Source organism: Hydra vulgaris, chromosome 12, assembly GCF_038396675.1.
Source record: "Hydra vulgaris chromosome 12, alternate assembly HydraT2T_AEP".
Taxonomy (NCBI): Eukaryota; Metazoa; Cnidaria; class Hydrozoa; order Anthoathecata; family Hydridae; genus Hydra; species Hydra vulgaris.
The window spans coordinates 40,115,178-40,139,258 of NC_088931.1; the positions used below are offsets into that span (position 1 = coordinate 40,115,178).

Consider the following 24,081-nt stretch of genomic DNA (forward strand, 5'->3'; position numbering starts at 1 on the left):
ATACTCGAAGGACTAACTTATAATGCAAACTAAAATCACTTTATGTTGATGTAACTATGGCAACAATATTGATGTAAATAAGACAATAAAATTAACTACCTAAATTATTCAAAATCCATTTTAAAAAAACAGAAAATAAAAACTTAACAAATATCACAAATTGAATTTCAAACTTTAAAGAATAAAAATTAAACTTTCCAGATTCATATTATATCCATACCATAATATATCATTATTATATGAAATATTATAATATTATTACATGAAACTTTAAAAATATATTAATTTTGCAATTTGCCTGCAGAATTGTCAGAAACAAAATTCCAATAAATTAAAAAATAAAAAAAATAAAATAATTAAACACTTCAAACTGGAATCCTTCTTTTTCACCCATTGTTCGTAATGCACGAGAGGAAACAGTACTGTATATCATATATATTGAATCACCTACAAAGCAAAATAAAATAATCTATTGTTCTCATATTTGTTTTCAGTTAAAATTTAGACTAAATAACTTTTGATTAAATAAATTTACTTGGATAAAGCTCTGGATGTTTGCTTTTGTGATTCTTGAAAGCCCACCATCCCAGTAAGAAAGCAACTTCATTACCATTGAAAATTTTCCAACTTCCACTACAAAATAATTCTTAAATTTAATTAAAAAATTAATTTTAATAGTTATTCCTCTGTTTAAAAAATTTATGTGATTTTTTAATTTTATTTGATATTATATTCTATGGTGTTTTAAGGAATACAAGTTTACAAGTAAACTTGATATAAACATGGTTAGGGGTGAGCAAAAATATCCAAATAACCGGATATCCTAATTTCTGGTCTAATCCGATATAAAAAAAAACCTGGATATCCAATTTTTTAACTCGGTTTTTTATTAAAAAAGAACTAGAATTTTATAACAGAAAACATTTAAACATTCAGCAGCCATGCTGCAGAATGTTCAGCCGTGCTGCAGAATGTGCAGCCGTGCTGCAGAATGTGCAGCTGTGCTGCAGAATGTGCAGCCGTGCTGCAGAATGTGCAGCTGTGCTGCAGTGGTTCTGGCTCATAATTAATAGGTTGGAGGTTCAGCAATGGCTCAACCCCAAACGGTAAGGAATATTGGCCTAAAATGATTATATATTTATCCTTTTGCGCTCTTATCTGTAAATGTTCTTAATCATAACAGAAATAAATGTTCATTAATAACAAAAAATAACTTTAAAGTAGTTATTTCTTTTTTTTGTTCGATTTTTTTAAACTGATTTTTATTAGACTTTTTTTGTTTTTATTCATTTTATCGTTAATAATATCAATTCTTTTAAAGACAAATACACTATTTAGTTATTATAACATTTAAATAAAATAAATACCTAGATATTGTATTTACTAATAACTAAATAGTGTATTTGTTTTTAAAGGAAATGCATTTAAAATGTGTTCAAAGTGTTCATTTTATCTTTGTTAGTTAAAACACTCATTATAAAAACAAATGAAAAAACCAACTATTTCTATCGGTGTTATCTGAATTTTTTTTTTTTTTTTTTTGTTAATTCACCTCCCCAAGGCCCGAAGGCCACTAAAGACGAGGAGGCTACTTAATTGTGGTTATAACCCTCTCTCAACTCTATAACTCCGAAACACGAAACTTGACGAACAAGGCCGCTGCGCAGAGAAACAAGTTGAGCGCGGTACTACCAGGGACGTGGTGGGGATCGAACTCGGAACCTCTCGCTTATAAAGCGAGCGCTCTACCACTACACCACTACCGCATATATAACAGTTCTATCATTGTTATTCAAATATACTACAGTTCTATCAGTGTTATCCGAATTTATTACAGTTCTATCAGTGTTATTTTAATATACTACAGTTCTACCAGTGTTATTTAAATATATTACAGTTCTATCATTGTTATTCAAATTTATTACAGTTCTATCAGTGTTATTCGAATATACTACAGTTCTATCAGTGTTATTCGAATATACTACAGTTCTATCAGTGTTACCTATATAAAATAATAACAATGAACTATGTTACAAAAATAATAGTAATAAGAATGTAAATAATAAAATATATTGGAAATAAAAATGTTAATAGAGTATTGATTATTAAAAATGATAAAATAAAAAATTATTAATATCATAAATTTAACTTTAAAAGCAGAAAAATTTTAACTTTTTTAGTTTCTCTGCAACTGCCAATCTGTCTGCATCTGGATCATTTGCTATTATAAATGAACTATTATTTGCTTCAGCTGTTTCCATAGCCAACTTCTACAAAAGAGAAAAAATCTTTTCTAACAAAAATAATGAAGTTACTATAAATAATATTATTAGTACTACTAATAGTAATGAGAGTAATTTTAAAATGCCAACCAGAGCTCCTTTTCCTTCTTCAGGGTTTGGGTATTTAACAGTTGGAAATTCAGGGTCAGGTTTTGCCTAAAGTAAATAATCTTAAATTAGTAAATCAAAACAATGTATAAACCATTTACACAAACACACTTTTTATTTTTTATTTTTAAATTTAAAGTACACATTTTAAGAATTAAACTACACAAAATATATATTAGAAATTGAGTCCTTAGATATATATTATCTATTGTGTGTGCAAGGGTTGAAAAATATCATTGCAAAATACAATATCTGGTCTTCAAAATTTTAGTTTATGCAAAACCATGTACTTTGTTTACATGAGCGAATTAGATTAAATTTGTTAGTAAAAATTAAAAAAAAAAATGAACTTACAACTACAAAAGTAATAACTCTGTAATAGCGTTATTACTTTTATAATGCACTTATAACTTACATTTATAACTTATTGTTTGTTTAACACTTGATCAAGGTATTATAAATAAAAATTACTTAATTAAGTAACTCCAAACTTTAATTGAATTAAAAATGCATCTAAAAAAAGTGAAATGGATATTTAAATAATATATAAAACTTCAGGAACTTTTACAAATACGTACTTTAATAAACAGTTGAGCATTTCTAAACTGTTTCTTATTTTGATAACAATCAATAAAAAAATTTCATTGGCTGATTTTAAATTACCAAGCGTTCTAACTAAAATTTTGAAAACAAGATACTTTTCCAGATAATGCAATTGTAATTGTAAATGCAATTGTAAATGTTCCAGATAATGCAATTGTAATTGCTATAAATACTTTGTATCAAATTTGTTCTGCCGACCTCATTTTCCTAATTCCGAGGGTTGTATGTATGTATGTATGTATGTATGTATGTATGTATGTATGTATGTATGTATGTATGTATGTATGTATGTATGTATGTATGTGTGTATGTGTGTATATATATATATATTTATATATATATTTATATATATATATATATATATATATATATATATATATAGTTCTTTGCATTATAAGTTAAAGAGACATTAATGTCAAATAACACCAACAATATTACCAGTGTTCACATTCATGCTTACATATATGATTTTCACCAATGAACTGATATCAATAGTACTTGCATTCTAATATCTGTTTTAATGAATAATGTTTTGGCGAAAAGTATTTTAAAAAACTTTTTTCAGTTTTTCTCTAAAAAATTTGTACTATTAGTTGATTTTAATGACTTAGGCAAGTCTGTCATGAAGTCAACATCTTCACTACTATCTACTTCAGAGATAGACTCATCTGAATCACCATAGCAATCATTTTTCAAGTTTATTTTAAATTAAATTGTTATGGTACTTGTTGTTACGGTAATCTTATAATACTAGAACTAATCGTCATAAGATCTTGCTGATTGTTTCATTAACTGTAGATTCTTTGGCGTGGCCATAAGATGATTACTTTCTTATTGATACAAAATGTTTAATTATATTTACATACGTTGAATACACATTTATACTCATCCATAAAACAATGCTATGTAGTGGATTTACGCTATCCTTTTAAGTGAGTTTATCATTCATAAAGTTTCAACTTTTAGCGCCACGGTCTACACATAAAAACAACAGCAAAAACAAATAATAAATTTAAAAAACACACATAAGTACTTTGCGTATTTAGCCTTGCATGAAATGCTATTGATGATATCATTCTGTAATCTTCCTATTAGTGATGTCCAAACAAAAATGTCCTAATAAAATGTCTGCTAAAAAAATTAACACCAGAAAGGGCATCTGGTTGCAAAAAAATGCTAAAGCATAATGCCATAATAATATAAGTAAAAATATAATGTTATAGATACTTAAGAAAGGTGCTTATTTGAGCATTTATATTTATAGGGTGCTTAATTAAGCATTTATTTTTAAGAAGGAAGCTTATTTGATCATAGATACTTAAGAAGGGTGCTCATTTATAATATACTACATTGTAACTATTTATTAAGCTACATTAATCATTTGTATATTTAATTAACTTTTAAAGTTTTTATAAAAAAATAAACTAATATTAATATAAGATTAATAGCATCTAAAAAAGACTTTTATAAATAATTTCTTATTGTATTTATAAAAACATAAATAAAACTTAACCTGAGCCTCAGTAGTATAAAATGGTTTCAAGGAAAATGCTTTAAAAGCATCCATTTCATATTTTTCACCAACACCATGCATAGCTGTGTACGTGATGTTTAGACTGCTATTCTTATTAATATCCCTAAAAATAATTAGTTTAAATTCTCTATTAAACATTAAAATAACTAGCTTAAACTCCTTTATCTTATATATATATATATATATATATATATATATATATATATATATATATATATATATATATATATATATTTTTATATATATATTTGCTTATTTATATTTATATATATATGTATATATATATGTGTATATATATATATATATATATATATATATATATAAATACAAATATATATATATATAAATACATTTATATATATATATAAATATATATATATGTATATTTAAATATATATATGGATATATTTATATATGTATATACATATATATGTATGTATATATATATATATATATTATATATACATATACATATACATATATAAATATATATATATACATATAAATACATTTATATAATATCTATCTATATATATACATATATATAAATATATATATACATATATATATATATATACATACATATATATGTGTGTGTGTATATATATATATATATATATATATATATATATATATATATATATATACATTATATAAAATACGTGTACATTTAAACACATAGTGTACCTTCCTACACTATGAGTACAAATATTTAAACACCATATTGCAAAGTAATATTTAAACACAGTTTGTACATTTGTGCATTCATATTATAGCAAATTTTGTGTTTTTTAAGCAAAATTTCGATATCTAGATATTTCAACATGTCATGGTAGGACAAAAAATTTTTTTAGAGATAAATTTATTCAAATTTTATGAGGCTGTGTACAAAGATTGTTAAATTGTTAAATACTAAGTAAAAAAAAATTGTGATAAAATTAACCTGTTGTGGCAATGAATCTGAATTGCAGACATGTATGCTTTATGCACTTCAAAGAGTGGATCAATACACAAATCACTAGTCTTGTAAAAATTTTCATCCCATGAACTATCTAAAGGAGTTAAGTTAGCAAATATGCTCTCAGAAATTCGCTCATCGTGTGGAGGAATTATCTATGGAGGAATATATGTATCATAAGTGTAAAAAAAATGTATTGAAAATAAAAAATAATAATCAACAACATAGATTAAACAAACAAAATAAACAATACTGGTTATTAATATGAATAACAATTAAAAAAATCGTAACATGAATTTATATATTTTTTTTTAACTTGAAAAACTTTGTAACTTTAAATTTTTTCTTGTTTTCTAAATTTGAAAAACTATTTTTAAAATTTTACTTTTACTTGAATAAAAATGACCATTTTCTAAATTCTTGTCAAAGAAAACTGAAGAAATTGTATGACAAACATCAGCTGTTGAAGGTGAATAAGACGAAAGCATATGAAAGCTGCAGATTTAATGAGCAAATGTTCATGACAACTGATGTTGTCACAATTATTTAATTATAACATGAATACAAATTATAATACAATTATAACATGAATACGATAACATTTACACAGACAATCCCTAACTCAGAGAAGTAATCACACAGACTATGCTCAGAGAGAAGATATCATCAATCAATAAAAGCCCCAAAAGAGTCATGATAGCCAAACTCCATGATAGCCGTGATAGCCAAACTCCAGCAGGATAAAAGTGTCTTAATGAAAGGTCCAGTAATTAGGGCTGTTTCAAGTAACTTAAGTACTTAAGTAATTGTTTAAACAAATCAAAAAAAATAAGTAAATTTTTATTACTTAAGTAAAATCAAGTAATTTTTTTTTCAGAATTAAATTAACAGAAAATTGATATTTTATAAAAATTTGCATAAAAGTTGTCTGATTTTCAATTTTTAACCCTAAAATTAAAGTATTATAAATTTTAGTTTAAATTTTGATTATTCTTTGTTTTGTTTTATCATATTTTCCAAAAAAATATTATAGTTTAGACTATCCAAAAAAAAAATGTTATAAATTATAAGAAATTTTACCAGGAGATATGTATTTACATCTTTTTTATGATCTTAAAGATCCTAAAGCATCAACAGTTGAATGCTAAGTCTCCGATGTTAAAACTAAAGAATCTTTATGAAAAAGGATATGACTGAAGAACTTCACCATTTCTTGCTCAAAACTCCAATTTATTAAAAAACAAGGCTTACTTAAATGTTTTTGATTGCATCAAAAAAGAAATGGCTGGGTTTGAAGGATCAAATGACTGCCCAAAAATACTTAAAAAATTGCACTGTTCTTTAAAATTTTTATCAACATCATCAATTGTTACAGAAAGATGCTTTAGTGCTTTAGACTTTTTTTATTACAAATTTGAGAACATATTTGAGTGATAAACCGAAAAATGTAACACTAGATGTAATTTTTCATTGTTTAGAAAATAACTAAAATTACTAAAATCATTTTTTTCCATTACTTGAACACCCCTAAATGTAATCTGATTTTTGCTACAAAAATTTGAAAGATAAAAAGTCAACAAGATAAATGTTGCTGATACAAATTTTATTATCATATTTTTACACAATCTAAAAATAACTTTTTACAAACAATTTTTACATTTAGAAAATAACAAACAATTGTATCGGAAAAACTAAATTTAAAATAATAAAAATAGTGAATAAAAATAAATAATAAAAACATCATACACATATTTAAAGCAATGGCAAAAAGTAACAAACCTGGCATCCGTTGGAAAAATAAACCTAAAAAAATATGCTGATTTTTAAAAGTTTATTAATAAGGCATCAAGATACAAATCAAATTGTAAATAATTGGAAATAGATAGAATGAAGAAAATAATTCTTTTTGAAAATAATATATTCAATTATATATTATTTTTTTAAATTATTTTAATTTTCATGAAAAAAATTAAAATAATTTAAAAAAATAATATATAATTGTTATTGCATTAATTATTAATAAAAATGACACATATCTTTATTATATACACAAGGGTGACAACTTTATATTGTAAAAAATAAAAGTTACTGTTTCATCTAATTCTTTTTTACACACATTAGTATCAAAATTACATTTTTTTTTTAATTTTTAGATTAGTGAAAGATGAAGTAATCTGATTTTTTATAAATTTAATCATTATACAAAAAAATTTGTTTTCTTTTAGATATTCGCTTCCAACAAGGAAGCAACCACTATAAGAGTTGGAAGTTACTGGAAGAGAAAAGATGAAATTTATAGAGCAAGATATTGATTAACAGACAACTTAAAAGATTGCAAATTATATAGATCAGGAAAACAAGGTAAAGAAAGCGAACTCCAAAGGACTCCAAAGGGAAAAAGACTAGACGAATAAGAATTTTTGGAGCACTTAGGAGCAGTCACAGTAAAAGGATGAGACTTAATTGAATGAGTCACGAAATATGAAATACGAAAATGAATTTTAGTAGATGGCACAAGAGACACTAAAAATTTTTTTTAATCTGAGTTAAAGCTTACCAGCCATTGAGAGCACCATGCTGTAGAAGAAGTAAAATTCCTTTCAATCTCAAATGCCCCCTCCAAGCAATCAGAGAGTGCTGGCTTCTTACCAAGACAAGAATAAATGGTAGTATCATCAGCAAACAGTACCAACTTAGATGTGAGAATTTCTGGAAAATTGTTAATGTAAATTAAAAAGAGTATAGGGCCAAGAATAGAGCCTTGAAATACTCCTGAAGTTACAAGGTATGAAGAAGAGTGCTGTCCATCGAGAAAAACTTTTATACTACAATTGGCAAGGAAGGATTCAAAATCTTAAAGATTTCACCTGATACACCGTAAGAAGAGTGCTTATGGAGAAGAACAGAATGTCTAACTTTATTAAAAGCTTTAGAAATGTCGAGAGCAATAGCCTCAGCCTCTCCACATCTGTCTAATGCACAATAAAACCAATAGGTTATTACCATTAACAGATCAGCAGTAGAACGAGAAGATTGAAATTCATATTGATGATCAGAAAGTTATTATATTCAAGATGAGAGATTAAGTGTTTCTTAATTAAAGACTCAAAAACCTTAAATAAATAAAGAGTTTTTTTAACTTTTTGTTCTAGCTGCATAAAAATTATACTATTAGAATTAAAATTAAATTTCCATCAAGATAATGCTAAAATTATTTTTATATCAGTTTCGGTTCAAGCTCTATTTTGTTCGCGGTGATAAAAAATATTTTAAAAATTTTGACTCTCCGTTAAAGTTGTATAAAAAAAGAAAATAATACAGTAAGAAAATAAGAAGAAAGACTAATGGGAGGGTAGTTAGACAAGCCAGTTCACTCTTCAGAACTTTTGAAATGGGATAAGGAATAACAGATGCCGCTTTCCAGTAGGCTGGAAAACAAGACTCTGATAAGCACTTGTTAAATAGTTTTGAAAGTACGGACAACAGCTCTGGAGAGCACTTCTAAAAGACTATAATAGGTATGTTGTCCAGACCACATGCTGTAGAAGAGTCTAAGCAGGAAATCACTTTATATATAAAAGCTGGAGTGATACGAAAATCAGGCAATGGATTAACCTGTTTGTCAGCTATATCAGGTAGAACGCAACTCGTGGAATCGAGTAATGGTATTTTTTTACTTTAGACGAGGTGACATAATCTGAACCATACAAGAGATTTAACCATTATACTAAAAATTTAACCATTACACTGAAAATTTATCCATTATACTAAAAATTTAACCATTACACTGAAAATTTAACCATTATACTGAAAATTTAACCATTACACTGAAAATTTATCCATTATACTAAAAATTTAACCATTATACTAAAAATTTAACCATTATACTAAAAATTTAACCATTATACTAAAAATTTAACCATTACACTGAAAATTTAACCATTATACTAAAAATTTAACCATTACACTGAAAATTTAACCATTATACTAAAAATTTAACCATTATACTAAAAATTTATCCATTATACTAAAAATTTAACCATTACACTGAAAATTTAACCATTATACTAAAAATTTAACCATTATACTAAAAATTTATCCATTATACTAAAAATTTAACCATTACACTGAAAATTTAACCATTATACTGAAAATTTAACCATTATACTAAAAATTTAACCATTATACTAAAAATTTAACCATTACACTGAAAATTTAACCATTATACTAAAAATTTAACCATTATACTAAAAATTTATCCATTATACTAAAAATTTAACCATTACACTGAAAATTTAACCATTATACTGAAAATTTATCCATTATACTAAAAATTTAACCATTATACTAAAAATTTAACCATTACACTGAAAATTTAACCATTATACTGAAAATTTAACCATTACACTGAAAATTTATCCATTATACTAAAAATTTAACCATTATACTAAAAATTTATCCATTATACTAAAAATTTAACCATTACACTGAAAATTTAACCATTATACTAAAAATTTAACCATTATACTAAAAATTTATCCATTATACTAAAAATTTAACCATTACACTGAAAATTTAACCATTATACTAAAAATTTATCCATTATACTAAAAATTTAACCATTACACTGAAAATTTAACCATTATACTGAAAATTTAACCATTATACTAAAAATTTAACCATTATACTAAAAATTTAACCATTACACTGAAAATTTAACCATTATACTAAAAATTTAACCATTATACTAAAAATTTATCCATTATACTAAAAATTTAACCATTACACTGAAAATTTAACCATTATACTGAAAATTTATCCATTATACTAAAAATTTAACCATTATACTAAAAATTTAACCATTACACTGAAAATTTAACCATTATACTGAAAATTTAACCATTACACTGAAAATTTATCCATTATACTAAAAATTTAACCATTATACTAAAAATTTAACCATTACACTGAAAATTTAACCATTATACTGAAAATTTAACCATTACACTGAAAATTTATCCATTATACTAAAAATTTTAACCATTATACTAAAAATTTAACCATTACACTGAAAATTTAACCATTATACTAAAAATTTATCCATTATACTAAAAATTTATCCATTATACTAAAAATTTAACCATTACACTGAAAATTTAACCATTACACTGAAAATTTAACCATTATACTAAAAATTTAACCATTATACTAAAAATTTATCCATTATACTAAAAACTTAACCATTACACTGAAAATTTAACCATTATACTGAAAATTTATCCATTATACTAAAAATTTAACCATTATACTAAAAATTTAACCATTACACTGAAAATTTAACCATTATACTGAAAATTTAACCATTACACTGAAAATTTATCCATTATACTAAAAATTTAACCATTATACTAAAAATTTAACCATTACACTGAAAATTTAACCATTATACTGAAAATTTAACCATTACACTGAAAATTTATCCATTATACTAAAAATTTAACCATTATACTAAAAATTTATCCATTATACTAAAAATTTAACCATTACACTGAAAATTTATCCATTATACTAAAAATTTAACCATTACACTGAAAATTTATCCATTATACTAAAAATTTAACCATTACACTGAAAATTTAACCATTATACTAAAAATTTAACCATTATACTGAAAATTTAACCATTATACTGAAAATTTAACCATTACACTGAAAATTTATCCATTATACTAAAAATTTAACCATTATACTAAAAATTTAACCATTATACTAAAAATTTATCCATTATACTAAAAATTTATCCATTATACTAAAAATTTATCCATTATACTAAAAATTTAACCATTATACTAAAAATTTAACCATTATACTAAAAATTTAACCATTACACTGAAAATTTAACCATTATACTAAAAATTTAACCATTACACTGAAAATTTATCCATTATACTAAAAATTTAACCATTACACTGAAAATTTAACCATTATACTAAAAATTTAACCATTATACTAAAAATTTATCCATTATACTAAAAATTTATCCATTATACTAAAAATTTAACCATTACACTGAAAATTTAACCATTATACTAAAAATTTAACCATTATACTAAAAATTTATCCATTATACTAAAAATTTATCCATTATACTAAAAATTTAACCATTATACTAAAAATTTAACCATTATACTAAAAATTTAACCATTATACTAAAAATTTAACCATTACACTGAAAATTTAACCATTATACTGAAAATTTAACCATTACACTGAAAATTTATCCATTATACTAAAAATTTAACCATTATACTAAAAATTTAACCATTACACTGAAAATTTAACCATTATACTGAAAATTTAACCATTACACTGAAAATTTATCCATTATACTAAAAATTTAACCATTATACTAAAAATTTAACCATTATACTAAAAATTTAACCATTACACTGAAAATTTAACCATTATACTAAAAATTTAACCATTATACTAAAAATTTATCCATTATACTAAAAATTTATCCATTATACTAAAAATTTATCCATTATACTAAAAATGTAACCATTATACTAAAAATTTAACCATTATACTAAAAATATAACCATTACACTGAAAATTTAACCATTATACTAAAAATTTAACCATTACACTGAAAATTTATCCATTATACTAAAAATTTAACCATTACACTGAAAATTTAACCATTATACTAAAAATTTAACCATTATACTAAAAATTTATCCATTATACTAAAAATTTATCCATTACACTGAAAATTTAACCATTATACTAAAAATTTAACCATTACACTGAAAATTTAACCATTATACTAAAAATTTAACCATTATACTAAAAATTTATCCATTATACTAAAAATTTAACCATTACACTGAAAATTTAACCATTATACTGAAAATTTAACCATTATACTAAAAATTTAACCATTATACTAAAAATTTAACCATTACACTGAAAATTTAACCATTATACTAAAAATTTAACCATTATACTAAAAATTTAACCATTATACTGAAAATTTATCCATTATACTAAAAATTTAACCATTATACTAAAAATTTATCCATTACACTGAAAATTTAACCATTACACATGTAAAGATTATACTTAAAATTTAACCATTATACTAAAAATTTATCCATTATACTAAAAATTTAACCATTATACTAAAAATTTATCCATTACACTGAAAATTTAACCATTACACTGAAAATTTAACCATTATACTAAAAATTTAACCATTACACTGAAAATTTATCCATTATACTAAAAATTTATCCATTATACTAAAAATTTAACCATTACACTGAAAATTTAACCATTATACTAAAAATTTAACCATTATACTAAAAATTTAACCATTATACTAAAAATTTAACCATTATACTAAAAATTTATCCATTACACTGAAAATTTAACCATTACACTGAAAATTTAACCATTATACTAAAAATTTATCCATTACACTGAAAATTTAACCATTACACTGAAAATTTAACCATTATACTAAAAATTTAACCATTACACTGAAAATTTATCCATTATACTAAAAATTTATCCATTATACTAAAAATTTAACCATTACACTGAAAATTTAACCATTATACTAAAAATTTAACCATTATACTAAAAATTTAACCATTATACTAAAAATTTAACCATTATACTAAAAATTTAACCATTATACTAAAAATTTAACCATTACACTGAAAATTTAACCATTATACTAAAAATTTAACCATTATACTAAAAATTTAACCATTACACTGAAAATTTAACCATTATACTAAAAATTTAACCATTATACTAAAAATTTAACCATTATACTAAAAATTTAACCATTACACTGAAAATTTAACCATTATACTAAAAATTTAACCATTACACTGAAAATTTATCCATTATACTAAAAATTTATCCATTATACTAAAAATTTAACCATTACACTGAAAATTTAACCATTATACTAAAAATTTAACCATTACACTGAAAATTTATCCATTATACTAAAAATTTAACCATTACACTGAAAATTTAACCATTATACTAAAAATTTAACCATTATACTAAAAATTTATCCATTATACTAAAAATTTATCCATTATACTAAAAATTTAACCATTACACTGAAAATTTAACCATTATACTAAAAATTTAACCATTACACTGAAAATTTATCCATTATACTAAAAATTTATCCATTATACTAAAAATTTAACCATTATACTAAAAATTTAACCATTATACTAAAAATTTAACCATTATACTAAAAATTTAACCATTATACTAAAAATTTATCCATTACACTGAAAATTTAACCATTATACTAAAAATTTATCCATTACACTGAAAATTTAACCATTATACTAAAAATTTAACCATTACACTGAAAATTTAACCATTATACTAAAAATTTATCCATTATACTAAAAATTTAACCATTATACTAAAAATTTATCCATTACACTGAAAATTTAACCATTACACTGAAAATTTAACCATTATACTAAAAATTTAACCATTACACTGAAAATTTATCCATTATACTAAAAATTTATCCATTATACTAAAAATTTAACCATTACACTGAAAATTTAACCATTATACTAAAAATTTAACCATTATACTAAAAATTTAACCATTATACTAAAAATTTAACCATTATACTAACCATTAAATAAAAATTTATCCATTACACTGAAAATTTAACCATTACACTGAAAATTTAACCATTATACTAAAAATTTATCCATTACACTGAAAATTTAACCATTACACTGAAAATTTAACCATTATACTAAAAATTTAACCATTACACTGAAAATTTATCCATTATACTAAAAATTTATCCATTATACTAAAAATTTAACCATTACACTGAAAATTTAACCATTATACTAAAAATTTAACCATTATACTAAAAATTTAACCATTATACTAAAAATTTAACCATTCTCTCAAAAATTTAACCATTATACTAAAAATTTATCCATTACACTGAAAATTTAACCATTACACTGAAAATTTAACCATTATACTAAAAATTTAACCATTATACTAAAAATTTATCCATTATACTAAAAATTTAACCATTATACTAAAAATTTATCCATTACACTGAAAATTTAACCATTACACTGAAAATTTAACCATTATACTAAAAATTTAACCATTACACTGAAAATTTATCCATTATACTAAAAATTTAACCATTACACTGAAAATTTAACCATTATACTAAAAATTTAACCATTATACTAAAAATTTATCCATTATACTAAAAATTTATCCATTATACTAAAAATTTAACCATTACACTGAAAATTTAACCATTATACTAAAAATTTAACCATTATACTAAAAATTTATCCATTATACTAAAAATTTATCCATTATACTAAAAATTTAACCATTATACTAAAAATTTAACCATTATACTAAAAATTTAACCATTATACTAAAAATTTAACCATTACACTGAAAATTTAACCATTATACTGAAAATTTAACCATTACACTGAAAATTTATCCATTATACTAAAAATTTAACCATTATACTAAAAATTTAACCATTACACTGAAAATTTAACCATTATACTGAAAATTTAACCATTACACTGAAAATTTATCCATTATACTAAAAATTTAACCATTACACTGAAAATTTAACCATTATACTAAAAATTTAACCATTATACTAAAAATTTATCCATTATACTAAAAATTTATCCATTATACTAAAAATTTATCCATTATACTAAAAATTTAACCATTATACTAAAAATGTAACCATTATACTAAAAATTTAACCATTACACTGAAAATTTAACCATTATACTAAAAATTTAACCATTACACTGAAAATTTAACCATTATACTGAAAATTTAACCATTACACTGAAAATTTATCCATTATACTAAAAATTTAACCATTATACTAAAAATTTAACCATTACACTGAAAATTTAACCATTATACTGAAAATTTAACCATTACACTGAAAATTTATCCATTATACTAAAAATTTAACCATTACACTGAAAATTTAACCATTATACTAAAAATTTAACCATTATACTAAAAATTTATCCATTATACTAAAAATTTATCCATTATACTAAAAATTTATCCATTATACTAAAAATTTATCCATTATACTAAAAATTTAACCATTACACTGAAAATTTAACCATTATACTAAAAATTTAACCATTATACTAAAAATTTATCCATTATACTAAAAATTTAACCATTACACTGAAAATTTAACCATTATACTAAAAATTTAACCATTACACTGAAAATTTAACCATTACACTGAAAATTTAACCATTACACTGAAAATTTAACCATTATACTAAAAATTTAACCATTATACTAAAAATTTATCCATTATACTAAAAATTTAACCATTATACTAAAAATTTAACCATTATACTAAAAATTTAACCATTACACTGAAAATTTAACCATTATACTGAAAATTTAACCATTACACTGAAAATTTATCCATTATACTAAAAATTTAACCATTATACTAAAAATTTAACCATTACACTGAAAATTTAACCATTATACTGAAAATTTAACCATTACACTGAAAATTTATCCATTATACTAAAAATTTAACCATTATACTAAAAATTTAACCATTATACTAAAAATTTAACCATTATACTAAAAATTTATCCATTACACTGAAAATTTAACCATTACACTGAAAATTTAACCATTATACTAAAAATTTAACCATTACACTGAAAATTTATCCATTATACTAAAAATTTAACCATTACACTGAAAATTTAACCATTATACTAAAAATTTAACCATTATACTAAAAATTTATCCATTATACTAAAAATTTATCCATTATACTAAAAATTTAACCATTACACTGAAAATTTAACCATTATACTAAAAATTTAACCATTATACTAAAAATTTAACCATTATACTAAAAATTTATCCATTATACTAAAAATTTATCCATTATACTAAAAATTTAACCATTACACTGAAAATTTATCCATTATACTAAAAATTTAACCATTATATTAAAAATTTAACCATTACACTGAAAATTTAACCATTATACTGAAAATTTAACCATTACACTGAAAATTTATCCATTATACTAAAAATTTAACCATTATACTAAAAATTTAACCATTACACTGAAAATTTAACCATTATACTGAAAATTTAACCATTACACTGAAAATTTATCCATTATACTAAAAATTTAACCATTATACTAAAAATTTAACCATTACACTGAAAATTTAACCATTATACTGAAAATTTAACCATTACACTGAAAATTTATCCATTATACTAAAAATTTAACCATTATACTAAAAATTTAACCATTATACTAAAAATTTATCCATTATACTAAAAATTTAACCATTACACTGAAAATTTAACCATTATACTAAAAATTTAACCATTACACTGAAAATTTATCCATTATACTAAAAATTTAACCATTACACTGAAAATTTAACCATTATACTAAAAATTTAACCATTATACTAAAAATTTATCCATTATACTAAAAATTTATCCATTATACTAAAAATTTAACCATTACACTGAAAATTTAACCATTATACTAAAAATTTAACCATTACACTGAAAATTTAACCATTACACTGAAAATTTATCCATTATACTAAAAATTTAACCATTATACTAAAAATTTAACCATTACACTGAAAATTTAACCATTATACTGAAAATTTAACCATTACACTGAAAATTTATCCATTATACTAAAAATTTATCCATTATACTAAAAATTTATCCATTATACTAAAAATTTAACCATTATACTAAAAATTTAACCATTATACTAAAAATTTATCCATTATACTAAAAATTTAACCATTACACTGAAAATTTAACCATTATACTAAAAATTTAACCATTACACTGAAAATTTATCCATTATACTAAAAATTTAACCATTACACTGAAAATTTAACCATTATACTAAAAATTTAACCATTATACTAAAAATTTAACCATTACACTGAAAATTTAACCATTATACTGAAAATTTAACCATTACACTGAAAATTTATCCATTATACTAAAAATTTAACCATTATACTAAAAATTTAACCATTACACTGAAAATTTAACCATTATACTGAAAATTTAACCATTACACTGAAAATTTAACCATTATACTAAAAATTTAACCATTATACTAAAAATTTATCCATTATACTAAAAATTTAACCATTACACTGAAAATTTAACCATTATACTAAAAATTTAACCATTACACTGAAAATTTATCCATTATACTAAAAATTTAACCATTACACTGAAAATTTAACCATTATACTAAAAATTTAACAATTATACTAAAAATTTAACCATTACACTGAAAATTTAACCATTATACTGAAAATTTAACCATTACACTGAAAATTTATCCATTATACTAAAAATTTAACCATTATACTAAAAATTTAACCATTACACTGAAAATTTAACCATTATACTGAAAATTTAACCATTACACTGAAAATTTATCCATTATACTAAAAATTTAACCATTACACTGAAAATTTAACCATTATACTAAAAATTTAACCATTACACTGAAAATTTATCCATTATACTAAAAATTTAACCATTATACTAAAAATTTAACCATTACACTGAAAATTTATCCATTATACTAAAAATTTAACCATTACACTGAAAATTTAACCATTATACTAAAAATTTAACCATTATACTAAAAATTTATCCATTATACTAAAAATTTATCCATTATACTAAAAATTTAACCATTACACTGAAAATTTATCCATTATACTAAAAATTTAACCATTATACTAAAAATTTAACCATTACACTGAAAATTTAACCATTATACTGAAAATTTAACCATTACACTGAAAATTTATCCATTATACTAAAAATTTAACCATTATACTAAAAATTTAACCATTACACTGAAAATTTAACCATTATACTGAAAATTTAACCATTACACTGAAAATTTATCCATTATACTAAAAATTTAACCATTATACTAAAAATTTAACCATTACACTGAAAATTTAACCATTATACTGAAAATTTAACCATTACACTGAAAATTTATCCATTATACTAAAAATTTAACCATTATACTAAAAATTTAACCATTATACTAAAAATTTATCCATTATACTAAAAATTTAACCATTACACTGAAAATTTAACCATTATACTAAAAATTTAACCATTACACTGAAAATTTATCCATTATACTAAAAATTTAACCATTACACTGAAAATTTAACCATTATACTAAAAATTTAACCATTATACTAAAAATTTATCCATTATACTAAAAATTTATCCATTATACTAAAAATTTAACCATTACACTGAAAATTTAACCATTATACTAAAAATTTAACCATTATACTAAAAATTTATCCATTATACTAAAAATTTAACCATTATACTAAAAATTTAACCATTACACTGAAAATTTAACCATTATACTGAAAATTTAACCATTACACTGAAAATTTATCCATTATACTAAAAATTTAACCATTATACTAAAAATTTAACCATTATACTAAAAATTTATCCATTATACTAAAAATTTAACCATTACACTGAAAATTTAACCATTATACTAAAAATTTAACCATTACACTGAAAATTTATCCATTATACTAAAAATTTAACCATTACACTGAAAATTTAACCATTATACTGAAAATTTAACCATTACACTGAAAATTTAACCATTATACTAAAAATTTAACCATTATACTAAAAATTTATCCATTATACTAAAAATTTAACCATTACACTGAAAATTTAACCATTATACTAAAAATTTAACCATTACACTGAAAATTTATCCATTATACTAAAAATTTAACCATTACACTGAAAATTTAACCATTATACTGAAAATTTAACCATTACACTGAAAATTTATCCATTATACTAAAAATTTAACCATTATACTAAAAATTTAACCATTACACTGAAAATTTAACCATTATACTGAAAATTTAACCATTACACTGAAAATTTATCCATTATACTAAAAATTTAACCATTATACTAAAAATTTAACCATTATACTAAAAATTTAACCATTACACTGAAAATTTAACCATTATACTAAAAATTTAACCATTACACTGAAAATTTAACCATTATACTAAAAATTTAACCATTACACTGAAAATTTAACCATTATACTAAAAATTTAACCATTATACTAAAAATTTATCCATTATACTAAAAATTTATCCATTATACTAAAAATTTAACCATTACACTGAAAATTTAACCATTATACTAAAAATTTAACCATTATACTAAAAATTTAACCATTACACTGAAAATTTAACCATTATACTGAAAATTTAACCATTACACTGAAAATTTATCCATTATACTAAAAATTTAACCATTACACTGAAAATTTATCCATTATACTAAAAATTTAACCATTACACTGAAAATTTAACCATTATACTAAAAATTTAACCATTATACTAAAAATTTATCCATTATACTAAAAATTTATCCATTATACTAAAAATTTAACCATTACACTGAAAATTTAACCATTATACTAAAAATTTAACCATTATACTAAAAATTTAACCATTACACTGAAAATTTAACCATTATACTGAAAATTTAACCATTACACTGAAAATTTATCCATTATACTAAAAATTTAACCATTATACTAAAAATTTAACCATTATACTAAAAATTTATCCATTATACTAAAAATTTATCCATTATACTAAAAATTTAACCATTATACTGAAAATTTAACCATTACACTGAAAATTTAACCATTATACTAAAAATTTAACCATTACACTGAAAATTTATCCATTATACTAAAAATTTAACCATTACACTGAAAATTTAACCATTATACTAAAAATTTAACCATTATACTAAAAATTTAACCATTATACTAAAAATTTAACCATTACACTGAAAATTTATCCATTATACTAAAAATTTAACCATTACACTGAAAATTTAACCATTATACTAAAAATTTAACCATTATACTAAAAATTTATCCATTATACTAAAAATTTAACCATTACACTGAAAATTTAACCATTATACTAAAAATTTAACCATTATACTAAAAATTTAACCATTACACTGAAAATTTAACCATTATACTGAAAATTTAACCATTACACTGAAAATTTATCCATTATACTAAAAATTTAACCATTATACTAAAAATTTAACCATTACACTGAAAATTTAACCATTATACTGAAAATTTAACCATTACACTGAAAATTTATCCATTATACTAAAAATTTAACCATTATACTAAAAATTTAACCATTATACTAAAAATTTAACCATTATACTAAAAATTTAACCATTACACTGAAAATTTATCCATTATACTAAAAATTTAACCATTACACTGAAAATTTAACCATTATACTAAAAATTTAACCATTATACTAAAAATTTATCCATTATACTAAAAATTTAACCATTACACTGAAAATTTAACCATTATACTAAAAATTTAACCATTATACTAAAAATTTAACCATTACACTGAAAATTTAACCATTATACTGAAAATTTAACCATTACACTGAAAATTTATCCATTATACTAAAAATTTAACCATTATACTAAAAATTTAACCATTACACTGAAAATTTAACCATTATACTGAAAATTTAACCATTACACTGAAAATTTATCCATTATACTAAAAATTTAACCATTACACTGAAAATTTAACCATTATACTAAAAATTTAACCATTACACTGAAAATTTATCCATTATACTAAAAATTTAACCATTACACTGAAAATTTAACCATTATACTAAAAATTTAACCATTATACTAAAAATTTATCCATTATACTAAAAATTTATCCATTATACTAAAAATTTAACCATTACACTGAAAATTTATCCATTATACTAAAAATTTAACCATTATACTAAAAATTTAACCATTACACTGAAAATTTAACCATTATACTGAAAATTTAACCATTACACTGAAAATTTATCCATTATACTAAAAATTTAACCATTATACTAAAAATTTAACCATTACACTGAAAATTTAACCATTATACTGAAAATTTAACCATTACACTGAAAATTTATCCATTATACTAAAAATTTAACCATTATACTAAAAATTTAACCATTATACTGAAAATTTAACCATTACACTGAAAATTTATCCATTATACTAAAAATTTAACCATTATACTAAAAATTTAACCATTATACTAAAAATTTATCCATTATACTAAAAATTTAACCATTACACTGAAAATTTAACCATTATACTAAAAATTTAACCATTACACTGAAAATTTATCCATTATACTAAAAATTTAACCATTACACTGAAAATTTAACCATTATACTAAAAATTTAACCATTATACTAAAAATTTATCCATTATACTAAAAATTTATCCATTATACTAAAAATTTAACCATTACACTGAAAATTTAACCATTATACTAAAAATTTAACCATTATACTAAAAATTTATCCATTATACTAAAAATTTATCCATTATACTAAAAATTTAACCATTATACTAAAAATTTAACCATTATACTAAAAATTTAACCATTACACTGAAAATTTAACCATTATACTGAAAATTTAACCATTACACTGAAAATTTATCCATTATACTAAAAATTTAACCATTACACTGAAAATTTAACCATTATACTGAAAATTTAACCATTATACTAAAAATTTAACCATTATACTAAAAATTTAACCATTACACTGAAAATTTAACCATTATACTAAAAATTTAACCATTATACTAAAAATTTATCCATTATACTAAAAATTTAACCATTACACTGAAAATTTAACCATTATACTGAAAATTTATCCATTATACTAAAAATTTAACCATTATACTAAAAATTTAACCATTACACTGAAAATTTAACCATTATACTGAAAATTTAACCATTACACTGAAAATTTATCCATTATACTAAAAATTTAACCATTATACTAAAAATTTAACCATTACACTGAAAATTTAACCATTATACTGAAAATTTAACCATTACACTGAAAATTTATCCATTATACTAAAAATTTAACCATTATACTAAAAATTTATCCATTATACTAAAAATTTAACCATTATACTAAAAATTTATCCATTATACTAAAAATTTATCCATTATACTAAAAATTTAACCATTACACTGAAAATTTAACCATTATACTAAAAATTTAACCATTATACTAAAAATTTAACCATTACACTGAAAATTTAACCATTATACTAAAAATTTAACCATTATACTAAAAATTTATCCATTATACTAAAAATTTAACCATTACACTGAAAATTTAACCATTATACTAAAAAATTTATCCATTATACTAAAAATTTAACCATTATACTAAAAATTTAACCATTATACTAAAAATTTAACCAATATACTAAAAATTTAACCATTATACTAAAAATTTAACCATTATACTAAAAATTTAACCATTATACTAAAAATTTAACCATTATACTAAAAATTTAACCATTATACTAAAAATTTAACCATTATACTAAAAATTTATCCATTATACTAAAAATTTAACCATTATACTAAAAATTTAACCATTATACTAAAAATTTAACCATTATACTAAAAATTTATCCATTATACTAAAAATTTAACCATTACACTTAAAATATAACCATTATACTGAAAATTTAAACATTACACTGAAAATTTATCCATTATACTAAAAATTTAACCATTATACTAAAAATTTAACCATTACACTGAAAATTTAACCATTATACTGAAAATTTAACCATTACACTGAAAATTTATCCATTATACTAAAAATTTAACCATTATACTAAAAATTTAACCATTACACTGAAAATTTAACCATTATACTGAAAATTTAACCATTACACTGAAAATTTATCCATTATACTAAAAATTTAACCATTATACTAAAAATTTAACCATTATACTAAAAATTTATCCATTATACTAAAAATTTAACCATTACACTGAAAATTTAACCATTATACTAAAAATTTAACCATTATACTAAAAATTTATCCATTATACTAAAAATTTAACCATTACACTGAAAATTTAACCATTATACTAAAAATTTAACCATTATACTAAAAATTTATCCATTATACTAAAAATTTATCCATTATACTAAAAATTTAACCATTATCACTAAAAATTTAACCATTATACTAAAAATTTAACCATTACACTGAAAATTTAACCATTATCACTGAAAATTTATCCATTATACTAAAAATTTAACCATTATACTAAAAATTTAACCATTACACTGAAAATTTAACCATTATACTGAAAATTTAACCATTACACTGAAAATTTATCCATTATACTAAAAATTTATCCATTATACTAAAAATTTAACCATTACACTAAAAATTTAACCATTATACTAAAAATTTAACCATTATACTAAAAATTTAACCATTATACTAAAAATTTAACCATTACACTGAAAATTTAACCATTAT

General features: G+C 21.3%; 1 protein-coding gene across 1 annotated transcript in view; it reads right to left on the minus strand.

Annotated features, from left to right (window-relative positions):
* The window catches only part of LOC100199039 (phosphopentomutase), a 77,514-nt gene that overhangs the window by 12,828 nt on the left and 40,605 nt on the right, over positions 1-24,081 (minus strand). Inside the window, exons 7-13 of the mRNA XM_065813223.1 lie at positions 7,265-7,288; positions 5,471-5,640; positions 4,507-4,630; positions 2,373-2,438; positions 2,173-2,270; positions 536-633; positions 365-447 (exon numbers count right to left, since the gene is read on the minus strand). Coding sequence (XP_065669295.1) covers positions 365-447; positions 536-633; positions 2,173-2,270; positions 2,373-2,438; positions 4,507-4,630; positions 5,471-5,640; positions 7,265-7,288 — 663 coding nt within the window. The remainder of the gene's footprint in view (positions 1-364; positions 448-535; positions 634-2,172; positions 2,271-2,372; positions 2,439-4,506; positions 4,631-5,470; positions 5,641-7,264; positions 7,289-24,081) is intronic.